The sequence below is a fragment of the Girardinichthys multiradiatus genome, chromosome 15, assembly GCF_021462225.1.
Source record: "Girardinichthys multiradiatus isolate DD_20200921_A chromosome 15, DD_fGirMul_XY1, whole genome shotgun sequence".
NCBI lineage: Eukaryota > Metazoa > Chordata > Actinopteri > Cyprinodontiformes > Goodeidae > Girardinichthys > Girardinichthys multiradiatus.
This window is the reverse complement of record NC_061808.1, coordinates 31,722,849-31,740,513: the sequence shown is the minus strand read 5'-3', so window position 1 is coordinate 31,740,513 and position 17,665 is coordinate 31,722,849. Positions and strand designations below refer to the sequence as shown.

Here is a 17,665-nt window from a genome sequence, read left to right as displayed (position 1 = left end):
CCCACACATGCACGGGGAGAACATGCAAACTCCATACAGAAAGACCCCCAGACAGGAATCAAACCAAGGACCTTCTTGGTGCAAGATAACAGTGCTACCAACTGCGCCACCATGCAGCCCACTCTGACAGTATTGAACAGCAAAACTCTGCACACACATGGAATGAATTCACACAATTTCTTAAAGTACAAGTATTTATTATCAAAAATAAGTCAACTCAAAGTCAAACATATTTCAATCAACAAACTCTTCACTATGCTAAAACAATCCAACTAAATTACCAACTAGAATTAAAGAATAAGGAAGACTAATGGGCTATATACAATTTAAAAAAGTGAAATGAAGGTGGTTGAAAACCATGACCGAGAGAGTGATGCAACATTACCATGCAATGTTATTTATGTTTGAGAACCAAGGATTATCTTGATTCTTGGAACTAACTTAGGCAATAACTGGTATACTTTTAGACAACCATTCACAATGCAAGATCAGATAAAATATTATTTTAATAAAATAATAGTTTAAAGAATGATTTGCTGAATAAAACCAACCTTCTGGATGACCAATTCTCAACGGTGTTTAATTAGCTGTCTTTATTTATTAATAATATTTAAAGAAGCAGTAAAATAATATTTAAGGAAATATTGTTTTGAATAAGAACCAAATCTTTCTGGAGAAATGGGCTTAATTGTGTTACTTAGGTATTAAGTTTAGTAAAATAATATTTAGGGAAATATTATTTTCTAGATTAAAAACTAATAACCTTTTTGGGTAAATGATCTTTATCAGGCAAGCGCGTGTTCTTAGCTGTTAGCGGTTAAAGCTAACAAAAGAAGCTTATAGCTTATTATCAGAATCAAACATACCTTTAAAAACACATACCTTTAAAATACCGTGGACGGCGCGTTATGGCCGATCTTCTGTGCTTAAAATCACCCTTTAAATAAAGTTTGTCTTAACTTAAAAAAAAACAAACACAAACTGTGCACATGTGCTGAGCAGATAATCTGCTAGCACTAAAATGGCTGAGTTTTCAACATAAACAAAACCAAACGTCATAAAACGCAAAGTGTTTAGATTATTTCACTCTAAACTACTTCTCTCTGCCCAGAACACAACCTCTGACGTGAACCATGCTGAGGAAAAGTTGTCCGGGCGACTAAGTTGAAGGAAGCATCCACAGTGAACAAAGGTTGCAGCTAACCTCCGTAGCTGTGGAGTGGGGCGGCTCGTTCTGTCGGCCGGCCAAACTGCATGTTACTGCTGTAACCACGGTGACGTGGTCCCGTTGTCCTTCCTTCAGACCGGGAAAATTGCTCCACTCGGCGTCGTAGAGACAGGGTCTCAGCTGGGAACTCTCTGGAACACAGTTTGCTTCTGTAGACCTCAGAGAGAAAGTCAAGCCATGCTTGTACCTTAATTATCTCCGTTCATGAATGAATACCTGATACACAAACAGCAATTAATTCCTACTTAACTTAGTGCATATGATCGCGTGATCGTATGACACTCTTGGATCCAGTTTGAAGACTTATGTCTGTTTGCCTGCAAAGAGACATTAGCGTGCTGTGTCCCTCCATCCTGTTCCTCTGGGGACCTGCGTGGAAGAGGTCAGTTGGTTGCAAAAGCGGGGTTTTTATTCGGACAGTGAGATCACGGGAAGTCCGCTGTTACCCCGTTTCTGGCTGTGCTGGAAGTAGGTTAATGCGATTTATTTTGAAAGTTCCAGAAAAGTTCTTATCATGTTGTCCCCATGGCTGGGGTCCCAACAAGAGAAATCACAGTTCAAATTTGGATGCAGTATCCCAACATCAACCAGTGATGCTCTCAACCACAATCTCCTGCCATCCTCTACTCCTCTGTTTCCTCATTTTGTTTTAGATTTTTTATTATATTTATACTTCCTTATGAGGCGGTGGCTTATCTGAAAGTTGAGGTGTTGACTACACTGAGTGAGGATGGATAAGTATGACAGAACTGGTGCCATGCCGGATCTCCAGCATAGTTGAGGGGGAAAAAAACAATCGGGATTGCCCAGAAATTATTTATTTCTCTGAATCTAACAGAGGCACAACGTTCACTTCTAACTACATTTGATAGGCATACTAGCCAATCAGAAAAAAGGTGGGGGCAGGCCTTTGGTCTTGGAAAAACATTTGACCCTAGTCCCTACTCAGCGTGGTTCAGCACTGCTCTCCTCTCTTTTTACACTTTTCCATTAGTAACAGTTACATGGAACCGTTACTATTTTTAATAACTGGTTTGATCCATTTCCAAACCGTGGCAAGTCGTGCTTAAAACAAGAAGTCAGAGGACTGTCAGTCACTAATTGGGTTGTCACTAGTCACAGCATATAATAATAACTAATATCTTCAACGGTAAATCATTGTACGCTAAATTTATTATGTATATGACCACTATAGAAAGTTAGAATTAGGTAGCGTTAGCATTTTCTCATACCTTCTCTAGCTAGTACCCTTGACTTTGATACCACTCCATGGCTTCCATCTGGCTCCTGTACCAATTCATAGATAGCATACCAGCCACAGACTGAGCAGCAGTCAAGGCTGTTGTATCCGTGTCACTAGAAATCACATTATGTTACTTTTTTGGACTGTGGGGTTGTCTTGCTATGACAATCCCGCCCACATTTGGATGGTACTCAGTTGTAATGGAAAACCACACATGTTGAGCCGGCCTGACCCAAGTCAAGTAAAGTAGATACCAATGAAAAAGGGCCATAAGATTCAGATCCAGCAGTCGTTCTGTGTGCTACTGAATGTCACTGTTTCCCATACTGGGAATGCGCACTGAGCATTGGTCACCAGTTTATGAAGCCAAGGGAAGGCAATAAAGATGCTAAAGACATGAAGAATACATGGGTAGTGAGGAGGTAGGTAGTGACGGAAAACCCTTTGGGAGCTAGTGCCAAAGCCTCTGGCAACCTAGCATATGTTTTTGCACTTTGTGTGCAAGGAGGATGCTATGTGGAACTAGCGGAAAAAAAGTTCTGTCTCGGCAGGATGAGACCCTAGTCATAAAGCAGCTGTCCGAGTATTCAACACACCTTGTGTTTGATGGGGACAACATCCACAGCAGACATCCCACTCTCTCTGGTCAAACGTGTGACTGATTTAAAAATTTGCGTCTGCTCCTTCATCACTGAGCTAGATCTGTCATTTACCATCGCTCCTCCGCTCCTCAGGTTATGCAAGAAGTTAGCAGTGGATAAAATCACCCTCGTGCACCTTTCTGTTTCAAGGCAGCATGCTAGCTTTGTAATCACACATGGTATCTCACCATAGTTTAAAAAAAAAAAATCGATCCGAAAAGCTAAAGGGTGGCATGTTTCTACTCAACATGAATGAAGCCATGGACAAGAGTATAGATAGAATTTTAAATGTGTTGGTCGATTTTATGACAAGGATGCAGGCAGGGTGAAAGGATGCAATCATATGGGCTGGATTGGAGACAAGTCACGTATTCTACAGGACAACTGTGCAGTAACGAGGGTAAAGACGTCTGGGCTAGAACCTTAATCTGCTGGACATCTCAGGAAACACTGTTCACTTGGTATCCAGTGCAGCCAAGACCCTCATGAGCCCATTTAGCTCAGAAGTCAAAAATTCTGCAGTGATGTTTATGATAGACAGAAGTCACCTAAACAGGAAGGAGATTTTTTAGTATCAAAGTTTACTTCATCTTCCTTCCAACAGGTTGATCAGGCCAGTCAACAACAGCTTCATTCAAATGCTGGAGGAATGCAACAGGGTGAATTAGCTTCTGGATTTATTAACTGCTGGAGATTGGCACCAGCTTCTCCGCGACCCACTATGGATAAGCGGTAGAAAATGACTGACTGATTTACTAATGGTGCAAAAACTGAATGACACTTATTGAGAACAGTCAGGATCATTAAAAGAGTGTTACTAATGTTCTTGATACCCTTTTGTCATCCCCTTCAAATGAAGTGTTACTGTCATTTTTGTCGCTCCTGTCAAATAAAGTGAATTACTTCAGGCGAATTTAACAGCTTTGGTAGCTGGTGTTGTGAACGTACAGTAAGAGCAATAGGCAGGCACTGAAGTGGCTAGTTAAAAGCTGGGATGATTACTAAATGGGCTAACCAGGGCCAGGGGCCTAAGAGCGAAGGGGGCCCAGAAGCCTGGAGCTCTACCCAAAGAAACTGCTGTGTAGGCTCACATTGGGTTTTTTTTATCTCTTATTTGGCTGCTGTTCATTTATATCTACAAAATTCACCAGAATCTATAATATCAGTTAAGGGGCTATTTTTCAAAATCTTCTCCAGGGGGAGCATACTCTCAGACACCCACTTGACAGAAATACTAATATATGAATGACCAGGTTTATCCACAAAAGGCTTTTTATACATCTGGGCCCAGGAGCACAAAAAAACATAAATTGTTCATGGATTAAAAAAGGTTATTTTCATATATTATCTTTCAGGTGTTAAAAGTACGTTGCATACCCCCCATGTGGGCAACCATTAGAAAGGGAAACTTTACTTCGTGTGATGCAAATAGAGACCCCTTGAGTGAGTACAGTACTAAACAAGATTGTTCCAAGCAGGTGTTAACCAAGAGTTTCTCAGTTTGGAAAAAGATCCACTGCCAAACCCCTTTTCCTTTCCCCATCTTGTTGAATAACAGCATAAACAAACATATACCAACAAGATGAAAACAATGAACCAGATAATTGTTTTGTTCACAGTCTAACACTCCCTTTTTCTTGTTAAGGAAGCAGTCATTGTAAGCAGAACAACCATGCCAGAAGCCTTTTATTGTGACTGTCTGACTGCTGTAGTCCATACAAATAACTAAAATTTGACCTTTCACACACCTTTTATGGCTTTTTTCCATAACCTTGAAAACACTTCCATTCAACTCTTGCATAAAGATGGCATCCAGAGTCTGCATTACAAAATGTTCTTATGACCTTGCTATGCTTTTACGATCATACATGTTTACATGCCTGCCATCAAAGTTTGCTTTGCATTCCTCATTCTGTTTATGGGATGCTTTTGAAAAAAACAAAAAAACAAAAACTAGAACAAATGGAGATTTTAATCTTAATATGTGAATTTTTCTTATTGGTCGTTTCATGTAACCTGCCAATTAGCCGTTTCTGGTTAATTGATTGGCCTGTGATGTATGATCCCTTGAAAGCTATCGGCTCCCAAAACTCTATAAAAGCTAATTCAGAGAAAAACACTAAAAAACCAAGAGAGAATCAGAACACTAAACCAACACGTTTTACACAGCTCACTTGGTTTAAGCCTGATCAACCTTTTAAATTTCAAGTTGTGAAATTTTTCCTCCAAAGCTTGACTTGCTGAACATCACTCAGGGACTTTCTGTTAGAGTGATTTGTCTTCCCAGTTCCGTTCAAAGTGGGCAACCTTCCAATGAGCTGGACTAAACAAGCCAGCTGCTGGTCATAAGATCGGGTTCGGTCACTGAGAAGTGACCCAACATGATCCAGATCACAGTAAGTCATTTTGTTTTTTTCTTTCTCTCCCAAATCATTTCTTAGTAAAATTATTGTTACATATCGTAACTCAGTATTAGGCAACAAGCCCTGTTGTTAAAGCCCAGACAGAAGGTAGACCTTCTGTTTTATCAGCTAAGGCAATATTTTGAAGTCCATTCCCAGTCTTAGAATGTATCTTAAACTAGTGTTAGTTGTCCTATTTATTATTTTATGTTGTTTTTTGTTTACTCAATCAATATGATTAGTGTGATTACTAACAAGTTAGTTATTGATTCTATTGAATAATCTTTAATGACCCTTCCATTTTAACAAAAATGTGTATTGTTCATTCTCAAATAAAATCACTTTTGATTAATATATGAAGCTGAGGTGAGGGAAGAGGCTCATTAATATTTAATGAAACTGACTTTTTATTGACTGGTATAGTTTTACATAGCCAATCAATTCCCCTACACTGTCAAACTTTCAGTGCGTTATGTAAAAGCACTCCACTGCATGATAATTATTTATTAAGTTGTGGTGATCAGTTATTTTCCAGTAGAGGTGCCTCTTTGTTGGACAGGAATTTATCAAACATTAGCCTAGCTGAAGCCATTAAAACTGCTTTAAAAAAAACAAAAAACACCTGTGCTGTATATTCTGTGTTTGGCCAAAACAATTTGGAGCAATTTGGACATTGAAGGAGAGTAGAGACAAATTTCGGTAAAGCTGGAGTTCATGAAGTGACTGGTTAGGGTTCATTGCTATCAAGGTTTGAATTTTGCACAGTCAGTTTTCCTGTTTGGATGCTAGGCTAGCTGTGCATGTACCAAGTCTAAATGTGTTGGTAACCTACTCGTGTTAAAGGTGAAGTATAATTGCTGAAATGTAAAAGTTATTTATAGCATCGTCATCGTAATGACATGTTTAATGTGAAATATAGTTTGCATATTGATTGCATGTCAGATAAGATCAAAGTTTAACATTTTGGCCAATGCTACACAATGCTGATAGTACTGAAAGTATTGGGTTACCTCTCCCAATCACTGACTTCAGTTGTTTTTGAACAACTTTGGGATAAATTAGAGTTGAAACTGCAAGAGAGGCCAACATTAGTTAGGTCATCTTTCTGGAAGAATTACCAAAAAGTCCCATAAACACACTCCTAAACCTTGAGGAATGCCTCTCCAGAAGATTCTAAGCTGTTATAGCTACAAAGGATGGGACGATTCATATTAAAGTCTTATCATAAAAGGTTATCCCATGTGTGAAAGGAAGTGATCCAATAATTTTGGCGTTATGTATGTGAGGCAGAAAACTACCGCTGCACATCACCTTGAACACACCAGTGTGTACACAATAAAACATGGTAATAGCCACGTTATGCTGTGGGGATGATTTACTTTAGCAGGGACATTGTTTTGCAAAACAAAAGTATAAAAACTTGTGCACTAGCATTTGTTCACAGGTTGTAGTTGTTTTGTGTCAAAACATGATAGATATAAATATATCCAAGGGTTTGAATACTTTTCACACCACTGTGCATATCTATCTATCTATCTATCTATCTATCTATCTATCTATCTATCTATCTATCTATCTATCTATCTATCTATCTATCTATCTATCTATCTATCTATCTATCTATCTATCTATCTATCTATCTATCTATCTATCTATCTATCTATCTATCTATCTATCTATATATAGATATATATCTATATCTATATCTATATATCTATATATATATATATAGATATATATATCTATATCTATATATATCTATATCTATATATCTATATCTATATCTATATCTATATCTATATATATATATAGATATAGATATATATATATATATATACACATATATATGTTTGCTATTAAATAAAGTCTGTATATTGATTTTGTGTCAGTTGATACACTGCCCCCCGTACACTCATTTTACCATTATTTCTTTATTTCTTTAAACAAAAATTTCAGCAACATCACCCTACATCAAAGTGACACCCATGTCGAATACAGCCCCATCCTGACCGAATCATCTGCTGAACCCAGATGTAACACTCAATCTATATCTGAACTATGTCTGAACAATATTTGCAAGTACAAAGGAAACCCTGTGAGTATTCTGCTACAGCAGGGGACATGGAGGAAAATCATGCTCAATTAAAGGTTTCTGGAGGACCACTATCCTGAATGCCTGAGTTGTTCACTCATTAAACCAGCTAACAAATAAGTTCTGTTTGTTTTAACCCAGCAGAGGAAAATAGGATTACTCCATGTGTGCATGAATCCACACTGCTGTCACAGGGTCTATTCGGCTGCTGCAGAAAAACCTTTATTAATTAGCTCTTTATATTTCAAGTAAGATCACTAGTAAAATTATCTAAATAATTGCAGCTGTTGGTCAAAGCTTCCTTTACTTTTTTGCTAACTGTAAATCTGATACTCATTGGTCAAATATAAAACTACAGCTGCTTTTTTGCTTGAAAAAAAAAGCAGCAGGAACATTCAACTTTGTCCAAAGTTTACTCAACAATACAACTTTCAGTGAATTATGAAGGTTGCACAATAATATGTTAAGCCAGTGGAAAATTTTAAACAGAAACAAAAGCCTAAAAACATGAGCCTAAGTGATTATTTAGCACATGTGCCTTCAGTGGTAAATCAAGGGTACAGCAACGACAATGTTTGGTGGCATCCTTCAACCTATGGTCATGCTGACAGATGTAGAGAGTAAATTGTATTGTTAAGAAGGAACTCTGATACTGGGTCACCCTGAAACCTGTCATTGCATAATTTTCTCCACATACTAGGAACTAAAGGTGTGGCTGCTGCATCAGGATGGCCTAAAAATAGAAAGTCTTACCCGGCAAAGAACTGGTAAAACCACACAGAGAAACAAAGTCCATTTTGCTATTGGCTGATGCAGTTACAAGGATCTGCTTCTGTTTAACATCAGTTTCTGGGTGCTCAGAGTTCAGGATTTAAAGTTCATGTAACAGGAAAGTATCTAAAATTCTTCTGAAACTGAATCTGCCTTCATTGTCATTTTACTGCTGACTTGTTACACAATGTAAGAGAATGCGTGACCTGTTTAAACTTTCCTGCTCACAACTTTCTTAGAAGCTGGGTTGGTCGGGCATTTCACCTAGCTAAAGAAACGATATACCAACGAGCCTTCAGTCAATCTGCATTTGGAATAAATGAGGCCCTTTGTTTACTTAAACCCCAGATTCTGGATTATCCTCTTTACTGAACACAATAATCCAGATTTGCTCACTCTCTCTGTATTTTCTTCTGCTTCTCACTACAGAGGATAATGAGAACTTTTACCAAAAGGAAAAATTAAAAGCCAATTAATTTCTTTGTATATATCTATACATCTCTGTGTCTGGTCTACTGGCGTTAACAAATTTAGCAGTCCCTGTCAGAGACATGTTTTGTATTTGTTCTGTGGACGTTATAGACGGTAATGGCTGCGCTGTTAAGTAAACCTGCTCCACATTCCTCATCGCTGCACAGAGGATCTTGGTTTGAGGTGAGCGGCCGTGAATGAAATGAAGATACAGCTCTATAACCTTTAACTGCTAAAGGAGGATTCGGCCCATGGCATTTGGAGCTCAAATCCAAACATATAAAACAAGCAGTAACCTACAATACGATTTGGACCCCCCAGCATGTATAGAAAACCAAAAGAAACTGGACATGCCTGTTTCAAATAAAAAAAAACAATCTATCTTTATCTTAAATTAAAAAAATGCAGATTATTAGCAATTATTTCATAAATATTTTTACTGCATGGTCATGTGCTTCAGCACATCATAAATTTATTCTCTCTCTCCGCCATACCAATAAAAATCACTCAGTAGGACAAAAACGTATGACTTTACCATAAAAATGTATGATATTACCATATATTTGATTGAGATTTTATTCAGGTTCACCAATTTAATTGCTTTATTCAGTAATAAATTGAGACTATTAAAACATATTGAAAATGTATTTCTTTATTTACTTGAGATATATATTTTAAATTTTAATGAAATTATCATGTATAACCAAGTATTTAATAACTTATTGATTGAATGAAGTGAACTTAATGTCACTGTTTTAAAACGTCTGAATGCATATGTCCAACTGTTCAGCGTTTCAGTACTTTTTTCACAACTCACTATTCTCTAAGCTTAAGAGCAAAATTTAAAACAGGTGTTTGACCCATGAATCAATACATTCCTGGTTCAGTCAGAATTGGTATTTAAACAGTCCTCCTCATCATGGTGTTCACATTTGGACATCATGAGACCAAGACAACGCCTAACAATTGAGCAATGGTACCTCGCCCTTGCAAGGTTTCAAACAGAATGTTCTCAGGCGATAGAGGCCTCGGAGCTTAGAGTTTCACAGATACTCATTTTCCATTAGTACCTACTCAACACAGTTCATATCGGGTCAGTTCTACTCTACATGGTTTGGGTCATTTTCCATTACATTTCCATTATATCGTCAATAGCAAGGCATCCCCACAGTCCGAAGAAGTAACGTGATGTTATTTCAATGTGACACAAACACAACAACAGCCTTGACTGCTGCTCAACACGCAACAACATCTGAGAAACTGGTGCTTGGTCTATAGCTTTTGTCAGACTCAGAGTGAAAAAAGAGCCTGAGAAGGCTGCGGACGGCAAGATGAAGCACTTTGGATAAGAACAGGAGAGAGGGAAGTCATGGAGCGGTATCAAACTGAAGGGTACAAGCTAGAGGATGTGTGTGGGTAAGCTAACGCTACCTAAAGCTAATTTGCTATAGTGGTCATATACAGGTCCTTCTCAAAATATTAGCATACTGTGATAAAGTTCATTATTTTCCATAATGTCATGATGAAAATTTAACATTCATATATTTTAGATTTATTGCACACTAACTGAAATATTTCAGGTCTTTTATTGTCTTAATACGGATGATTTTGGCATACAGCTCATGAAAACCCAAAATTCCTATCTCACAAAATTAGCATATTTCATCCGACCAATAAAAGAAAAGTGTTTTTAATACAAAAAACGTCAACCTTCAAATAATCATGTACAGTTAGGCACTCAATACTTGGTCGGGAATCTTTTTCCAGAAATGACTGCTTCAATGCGGCGTGGCATGGAGGCAATCAGCCTGTGGCACTGCTGAGGTCTTATGGAGGCCCAGGATGCTTCGAAAGCGGCCTTTAGCTCATCCAGAGTGTTTGGTCTTGAGTCTCTCAATGTTCTCTTCACAATATCCCACAGATTCTCTATGGGGTTTAGGTCAGGAGAGTTGGCAGGCCAATTGAGCACAGTGATACCATGGTCAGTAAACCATTTACCAGTGGTTTTGGCACTGTGAGCAGGTGCCAGGTCGTGCTGAAAAATCAAATCTTCATCTCCATAAAGCTTTTCAGCAGATGGAAGCATGAAGTGCTCCAAAATCTCCTGATAGCTAGCTGCATTGACCCTGCCCTTGATAAAACACAGTGGACCAACACCAGCAGCTCACAAGGCACCCCAGAACATCACTGACTGTGGGTACTTGACACTGGACTTCTGGCATTTTGGCATTTCCTTCTCCCCAGTCTTCCTCCAGACTCTGGCACCTTGATTTCCGAATGACATGCAGAATTTGCTTTCATCTGAAAAAAGTACTTTGGACCACTGAGCAACAGTCCAGTGCTGCTTCTCTGTAGCCCAGGTCAGGCGCTTCTGCCGCTGTTTCTGGTTCAAAAGTGGCTTGACCTGGGGAATGCGGCACCTGTAGCCCATTTCCTGCACACGCCTGTGCACGGTGGCTCTGGATGTTTCTACTCCAGACTCCGTCCACTGCCTGCTTCCGCAGGTCCCCCAAGGTCTGGAATCGGCCCTTCTCCACAATCTTCCTCAGGGTACGGTCATCTCTTCTCGTTGTGCAGCGTTTTCTGCCACACTTTTTCCTTCCCACAGACTTCCCACTGAGGTGCCTTGATACAGCACTCTGGGAACAGCCAATTTGTTCAGAAATTTCTTTCTGTGTCTTACCCTCTTGCTTGAGGGTGTCAATAGTGGCCTTCTGGACAGCAGTCAGGTCGGCAGTCTTACCCATGATTGGGGTTTTGAGTGATGAACCAGGCTGGGAGTTTTAAAGGCCTCAGGAATCTTTTGCAGGTGTTTAGAGTTAACTCGTTGATTCAGATGATTAGGTTCATAGCTCGTTTAGAGACCCTTTTAATGATATGCTAATTTTGTGAGATAGGAATTTTGGGTTTTCAAGAGCTGTATGCCAAAATCATCCATATTAAGACAATAAAAGACCTGAAATATTTCAGTTAGTGTGCAATGAATCTAAAATATATTAATGTTAAATTTTCATCATTACATTATGGAAAATAATGAACTTTATCACAATATGCTAATATTTTGAGAAGGACCTGTACACATAAAGCCCAGTCTACAAAGATTTAACAGTTGAAGATATTAGTTATTAAAATAAGCTAATGACTAGTGACGCACCCTCTACTCAATCAGTGACAGGCAGACGTCTGACATTGCATTTTTAGCACAACTTGGCGCAGTTGGAACTGCAAGCAAGCAGGTACTAAAAATAGTAACCGTTCCATGTAACCATTACTATTTGCCATTCAACTCCAGGCACATTTAAGGAGAGGAGAGGCATTCAAGTGTCACGTCAGACCATTCGAAACTATTTACATCAGTGTGGTCTGCGTTCTACATGGCCCTCAAGGGTACCTGACAACACCACCAGGCACAGGAATCGTCTTGCATGGGCCAGAGATCAGGGATGCTGGACAAGGGACCAGTCGATTCACGTTGAGCTGAAATGATGAAGTTTGAGATTTCAAGAAGAGCTCTATGCATCAGCCACTGTTGTCACAAGACGAGCCTTTGGTGGCGATGTTACAGTGTGGGAAAGTGTGCCTAGTCATTACAGAACTGTTCTACACTTTGTGAATGGTAAAGTGACATACCCATTTAACGTCATTAATGTAATCATTGTACCCCTACATGAAAAAAACAGGCCTAATTTTATCTTCATGGACGACAACGCTTCAGCTCATTGAGGTAGCATCATTATGGAATGGCTGCTGGAGACTTGGGAACCTCGAATGGAGTGGCCTGCACGTTCTCCAGACCTGAATCACATAGAAAACTAATGGGATCAGCTGAGTCGCCGTCTAGAGGTTGTTCCCTCTGTACCCCAGAACCACAATGACTTGAGGGCTGCCCTTCAAGAAGAGTGAGATGCAATGCCTCAGCAGACAGTAAGTGGATGTGTGAACAGCATGAGACGTTGTCAAGCTGCAATTGATTCTCAAGGACATAAGACAGGTTATTGAGACATTGATATTTTTGTCATGGTATACCTACTTCCACTGTTGGTTTTTCTTTCAATTAAATGTTTGAGATGAAGAAATCACCATTGCATGCCTCTACATAAATGCCCTACTTTCATGATATAATATCACTAAAGGACAAACTTTTTATATTTTCCATAAATTTCACCCGAAAGACAAATATCCCTAATATTTTGTGACTAGTGTATATATACAGTATAGCCAAGTATTTCCTTCAGTAATTAAACCCTTTAGGAATTTTCAGATGACCCAATAATTGGACCAGCACTGATTCTGTTAAAACTGGCTTTATTGTTTAAATATTAAAAGTAATCACATTCTTCACAAACATGGGATGTTAAATAGATAAATTAAAGGTTGCATTCTATTGAATATTCTCACAATTTTCTTGAGCCCATCCCTCTTTTTGGACACACTAACAATTGTCACTTGTTCTTCCCTACATGCTGCAGTTCTTTGTTCATGTGCCTCATAAAGATAAGAGCTGTGAGAATGCAACACATAAAGAGAGCGGGGAAGGATACACAAGCCCACCGCAGCTGCCTCTCTCCAAACACATCTACCACCATGTCCCGCCGCCTGGCATAGTCCAGGAACAGAGCCTCCAGCTGGAACACGGTGCACAAGGACAGGAACAGGTGGAAGACCTGGTGACCCTGGCCTACAAAGTCACAGCGACCTGGAAAGAAACGCTCAGGCATGGGGCAGGAGAAGAAGAAGGCAGCCAGAATGAATGAGCCAATCTGCAGAGCGTGGAAGGGGAGGGAGGCTTCCTGCATCCAGGAGATGGTGAGCAGACGGTGGGCTATGGGGCTGATATCCAGCACATAGGCAAGGCTGGTAGGGATCAGCTGGAAGATTTTACGCTGCACTGGATACGGCCGCCTGTATTTGGCCTTTGCGAAACAGCAGCCTGCACAAGAGAGCCACCCAAAGAAGGCAGCTCCAGGCAGAAACAGCATCCCAATGCTTTCTCTCCATGCCTGCTCAGATGAGTAGAAGTAATGGCCGAGCGAGCAGCCGTACTGGTATACAGCTACGCCTACGTAGTCCAAAAAGAAGACGAAGTAGTGTGCACGTTCGGAGTGAGACTGCAGGAGGTGAGCTGCCACGCTGAGGGACAGATATGTGAGAGAAGATACCATAAATAAGGCAAGAGGCACGGAAGCCACATCCAAGGTGTACCCCAGGGCGCCCACGTTGGCCCACCAGAGAAGCAGTAGTACTGGAGCTGCGAGCAAATGAGTCCACACATTCAGGGATTCATTGTGGAGCTGGAAGAGGCTCAGGAGGTAGCAGCGCCAGTCTTGCTGGATGGGGCGGTAGCCCGACAGGATGTAGGGCTCTCGGAAAAGAGCAGGGACCTGGGAGGCGGTGACAGTGGGGCAGGGTGATGGAAGGAAGGAAGGGAAGAGGTCCGAAAGGTGAGGAAATCTGCTGAGTTGCTTGACACTCAGTGTCAAGGTGCTGATTCGCTGCAGAATGTCAGCCGACATAACTTCTGATTGTTAGCTTAACGCTGTAGATAAATGACAATAAATTAATACAGGATTTCTGGATGCTACACACTGAAAAATGCATTGCAAGAAAAATAATCAAAATTAGTTTAACAGAAAGAATCTTGTGCACAAAAACGTTCAAAGCTGCATATTAATGAGTGGCATCAGCTTTATGGAGACCTTTGAACTTAGTAAGACAGGACGGATTTAAAAGTTAGCTCTCCCTGGCATAATTAAACAGTGCTCTATTTGGTTTTTTTTTTCCAGTTTTTAGTGAGGGATTTGGTGACAGCTGAGTGTGTGCTTCACATATGTAAGTGTGACTGTGTTTTTTAGGCTGATAGACACATGCATTTGTTTTCTGTGGGTACCTTTTACTAAAATGTGCACTTTTCTGTCGTGGCCTTAAACTTACGCACATAAACTGAAGGCTTGTGTCCTTACCATCAAAGCTGATTATGCAGAGTTGTTTCTGAACCCCAACTCTGTTATTACTGTGTAGGAGCCTGCTGCAGGCAGGGACTGAGTTGAGCTGTACAGCAGAGACAAACAAAGGAATAATGCTGCTGTTTAATCCATACGGTGACCTACAGGTTTTTCTCTCAGACCAGCATACAGGTCAGTATAACTGAATGTTGTGTTTAATTTATATGTCAATTTTGTCAGCTGTTGCCAGGGTTTAAGTAAAGAGGAACACCAACTTTGCAAAGGTTTAAGGGTGACCTCAATTAAAAATACACCCCTCATAGCCAAAATGTCAAACATTCAGGCTCATTTTGTGTTTTCTTTTTTTTTTTCTTTTTTTGAGAAATCACTTAAAACACAGTTTACATGAGCAAAGAGAATATTTGAGAATTAAAGTGGCACTAAACCCAAAATCAACTTTTTTTTGCAGATAAACTTTATAAATTAGGCCTTAAGGGTGCTATCTTTATGTTACCGTGCAACTTTTCACATTTTCATTTAAACGTGTTATATTCTGTAATATTTGTCCTAAAACTGTCTTAGTGCTGCCCTCTTTGGGCTGAACGGTGGCTACAGTAGTTGAATTTTCCTACATGTCTACAGCACAGCCCCCGTGTCCGGGTATAAGAACCATCTCACTCAGACACACGTCCCCGTAGCGAGTCAGGAGGTCAGGAGGTGGAGTTGCGAGCATTGATCATAGTGTTTTAGGCTTTATACCTTTGATCGTATGCTTTACTTGAGATAATATAAATCTAGATGTACGTGTAAACTTTCTGAAAGTTTGTTACTGCTTTGAACGTTAGCCCATGTTAGCAATGATGCTGCTAACATTCTGTCCTCCACTGCCTCAGCAGCACCAGCTTCAGGCATCACTGAGTCAGCGCCTTGAGCCAGAGGCTCCAACTGATAAGGCTCAGGGCCACTGAGGTCCATAAAGCCTTCCTTAACCTCTGGTGATGAGAGGGCTGAAAAATCCTCCACATTAATAGATCTATCTGTGGCGAAACTACCAGCGTTGCTCTGCTCACTCCCCACATGTCAAATTAAGCTAGCTGCCACATTCCCTCGTCATCCCGACCACACCCCTGCTTAACCGCCTCCACTCATCCACACACTTGGCCTTGACCCTAAGTGTCTCTTGGCACTCCAAACTTTGGTGGAAGTTTCCAAATTTGTCTAGGGGCACGGTTATGCTTTTACATCAGGTTTAGTTCCACTTTAAATATTTATAAATCAGCTACTTATTCTAGGTTGTAACGGCTAGCATACTGATGATGACATTATCAGTATGCTTACTGACGCATTACATCCTTACCTTTATCTTTATATTTTTAAAGACTTTTTTCATAAAAAGTGATGAATGATCGAGAACTAGTTCATGTTGGAATTATAAACGCAAGTGGATTCAGTTCTACTGTGTGAACCTATCATAGAACTAGATTTTGTTTGGAATAATAATTCACTATTTAAAATCCCTCCACTTGATGCACCATGTTCAAACAAAGAAAAGGAAAAGTCTCCTGCATGGGAACCCTAACAATGACCAAGCAGGTATGTGGTCAAACATGCATCTATTACCAACTGCCAGTGACTGCTACTGAAAGAAATTCCAACCACCGCCACTGTTATTGTTATTGTTGTTATTGAGTAGAATGGAGCTGCTTCTTCTCCTAAAGGGCGTGCCATCACCACAACTTCTGTATTGTTTGGCAACATATATACAATCTAGACAGTACATATCTGACCTTGAGCACTAATAACAATTATAGAATATCTGGAGGATTTAGTAATAAGGTGAGAATTTTACTGCAGAAAGTGTGTTTTCAGACTTCTTGAATACATGTGGATTTTGTTTGACTTATTAAACTCACTTAATGATAAATCAAATTAATAAATGCACACATTTATCTACAAGGAAAAAGCAAGACTTTTTGTACGGCTGTTTTGTGCATGAAAACATGACTTTCATATGAGATCACCTGATTTAGAAGAGATAAAAAGTGCTATGAGGCAGGAGGAACACCTTTTTACCTGCGGCTGCCGAACAGGACGGACACCTGTTGCTCTCCTGAACTCTCGCGACCCTTTAACAAGACGAGGCGAAGAGATCTGTTAAAGCTGCCGCTTGTCCAGCCCTGTACATCCGGACGACTCCTTCATGTTTGGCTAAAGAGGTGTCTGTTTCGGAGGACACCGGTAAAAGGCAGCTGACCCGAAGCGACAGCCCCGGCGAGCTGGAAGTGTGGGCGGGGTCAGACTGACAAGGAACGCCCCGCATGGAGCTTTAATGGCCAAAAATTAATACATTACGTTTACAAATTACAGCAATATTTTTAAAATATTTCCATTATAATTTAAACAAAGCTTATTTAATTTGTTGTTACATTTAAAACGTGCAATAATGCAGCTTCTGGAGCTAAAATTCCTGCAAACAATGACTGATTTTCTGAACATTAGGACTAGGGTATTATAGGTCTGCATGTCTGTCTCCATCTATTGACCAACCCTCCTTCATCGTTTTCACAGTGGCGCCTACAAAGGGGACACGGGTGGGGAACCCCAATAAAATGTGCCACTGTGGGGTGCCGTTTGGAAAGTTACACAGTCGCAAATTGACAGCATATTTTGGGTTATTTAGCCTGTTATAAAAGAAAAAACGCTTAGCTTACTAACTAAATACTTAGCTTACAAATAAAATATTTAGTTTGTAAACTAAACATTTAACTTGCTGATAAAATATTTAGTTTGTAAACTAAACATTTAACTTGCTAATTAAATATTTAGTTTGTAAACTAAACATTTCACTTGCTAATAAAATATTTAGTTTGGAAAC

The 17,665-nt window shown here is 39.8% G+C and overlaps 1 protein-coding gene across 2 annotated transcripts; it reads right to left on the bottom strand.

Annotated features, from left to right (window-relative positions):
* Nucleotides 1-13,136: 13,136 nt before the first annotated feature.
* paqr8 (progestin and adipoQ receptor family member VIII) lies at nucleotides 13,137-17,060 on the bottom strand. Of its 2 annotated transcripts, XM_047388445.1 has the most exons (3): nucleotides 16,864-17,060; nucleotides 14,809-14,896; nucleotides 13,137-14,384 (listed from the first exon to the last, which is right to left on the bottom strand). In XM_047388445.1, exon 3 carries the CDS (start codon nucleotides 14,359-14,361, stop codon nucleotides 13,291-13,293), a length of 1,071 nt encoding a protein of 356 aa, XP_047244401.1. In that variant the 5' UTR covers nucleotides 14,362-14,384; nucleotides 14,809-14,896; nucleotides 16,864-17,060; the 3' UTR covers nucleotides 13,137-13,290. The 2 variants fall into 2 exon arrangements, with proteins under 2 accessions (XP_047244401.1, XP_047244400.1); XM_047388444.1 differs by lacking the exon at nucleotides 14,809-14,896.
* Between the last annotated feature and the right edge of the window lie 605 nt (nucleotides 17,061-17,665).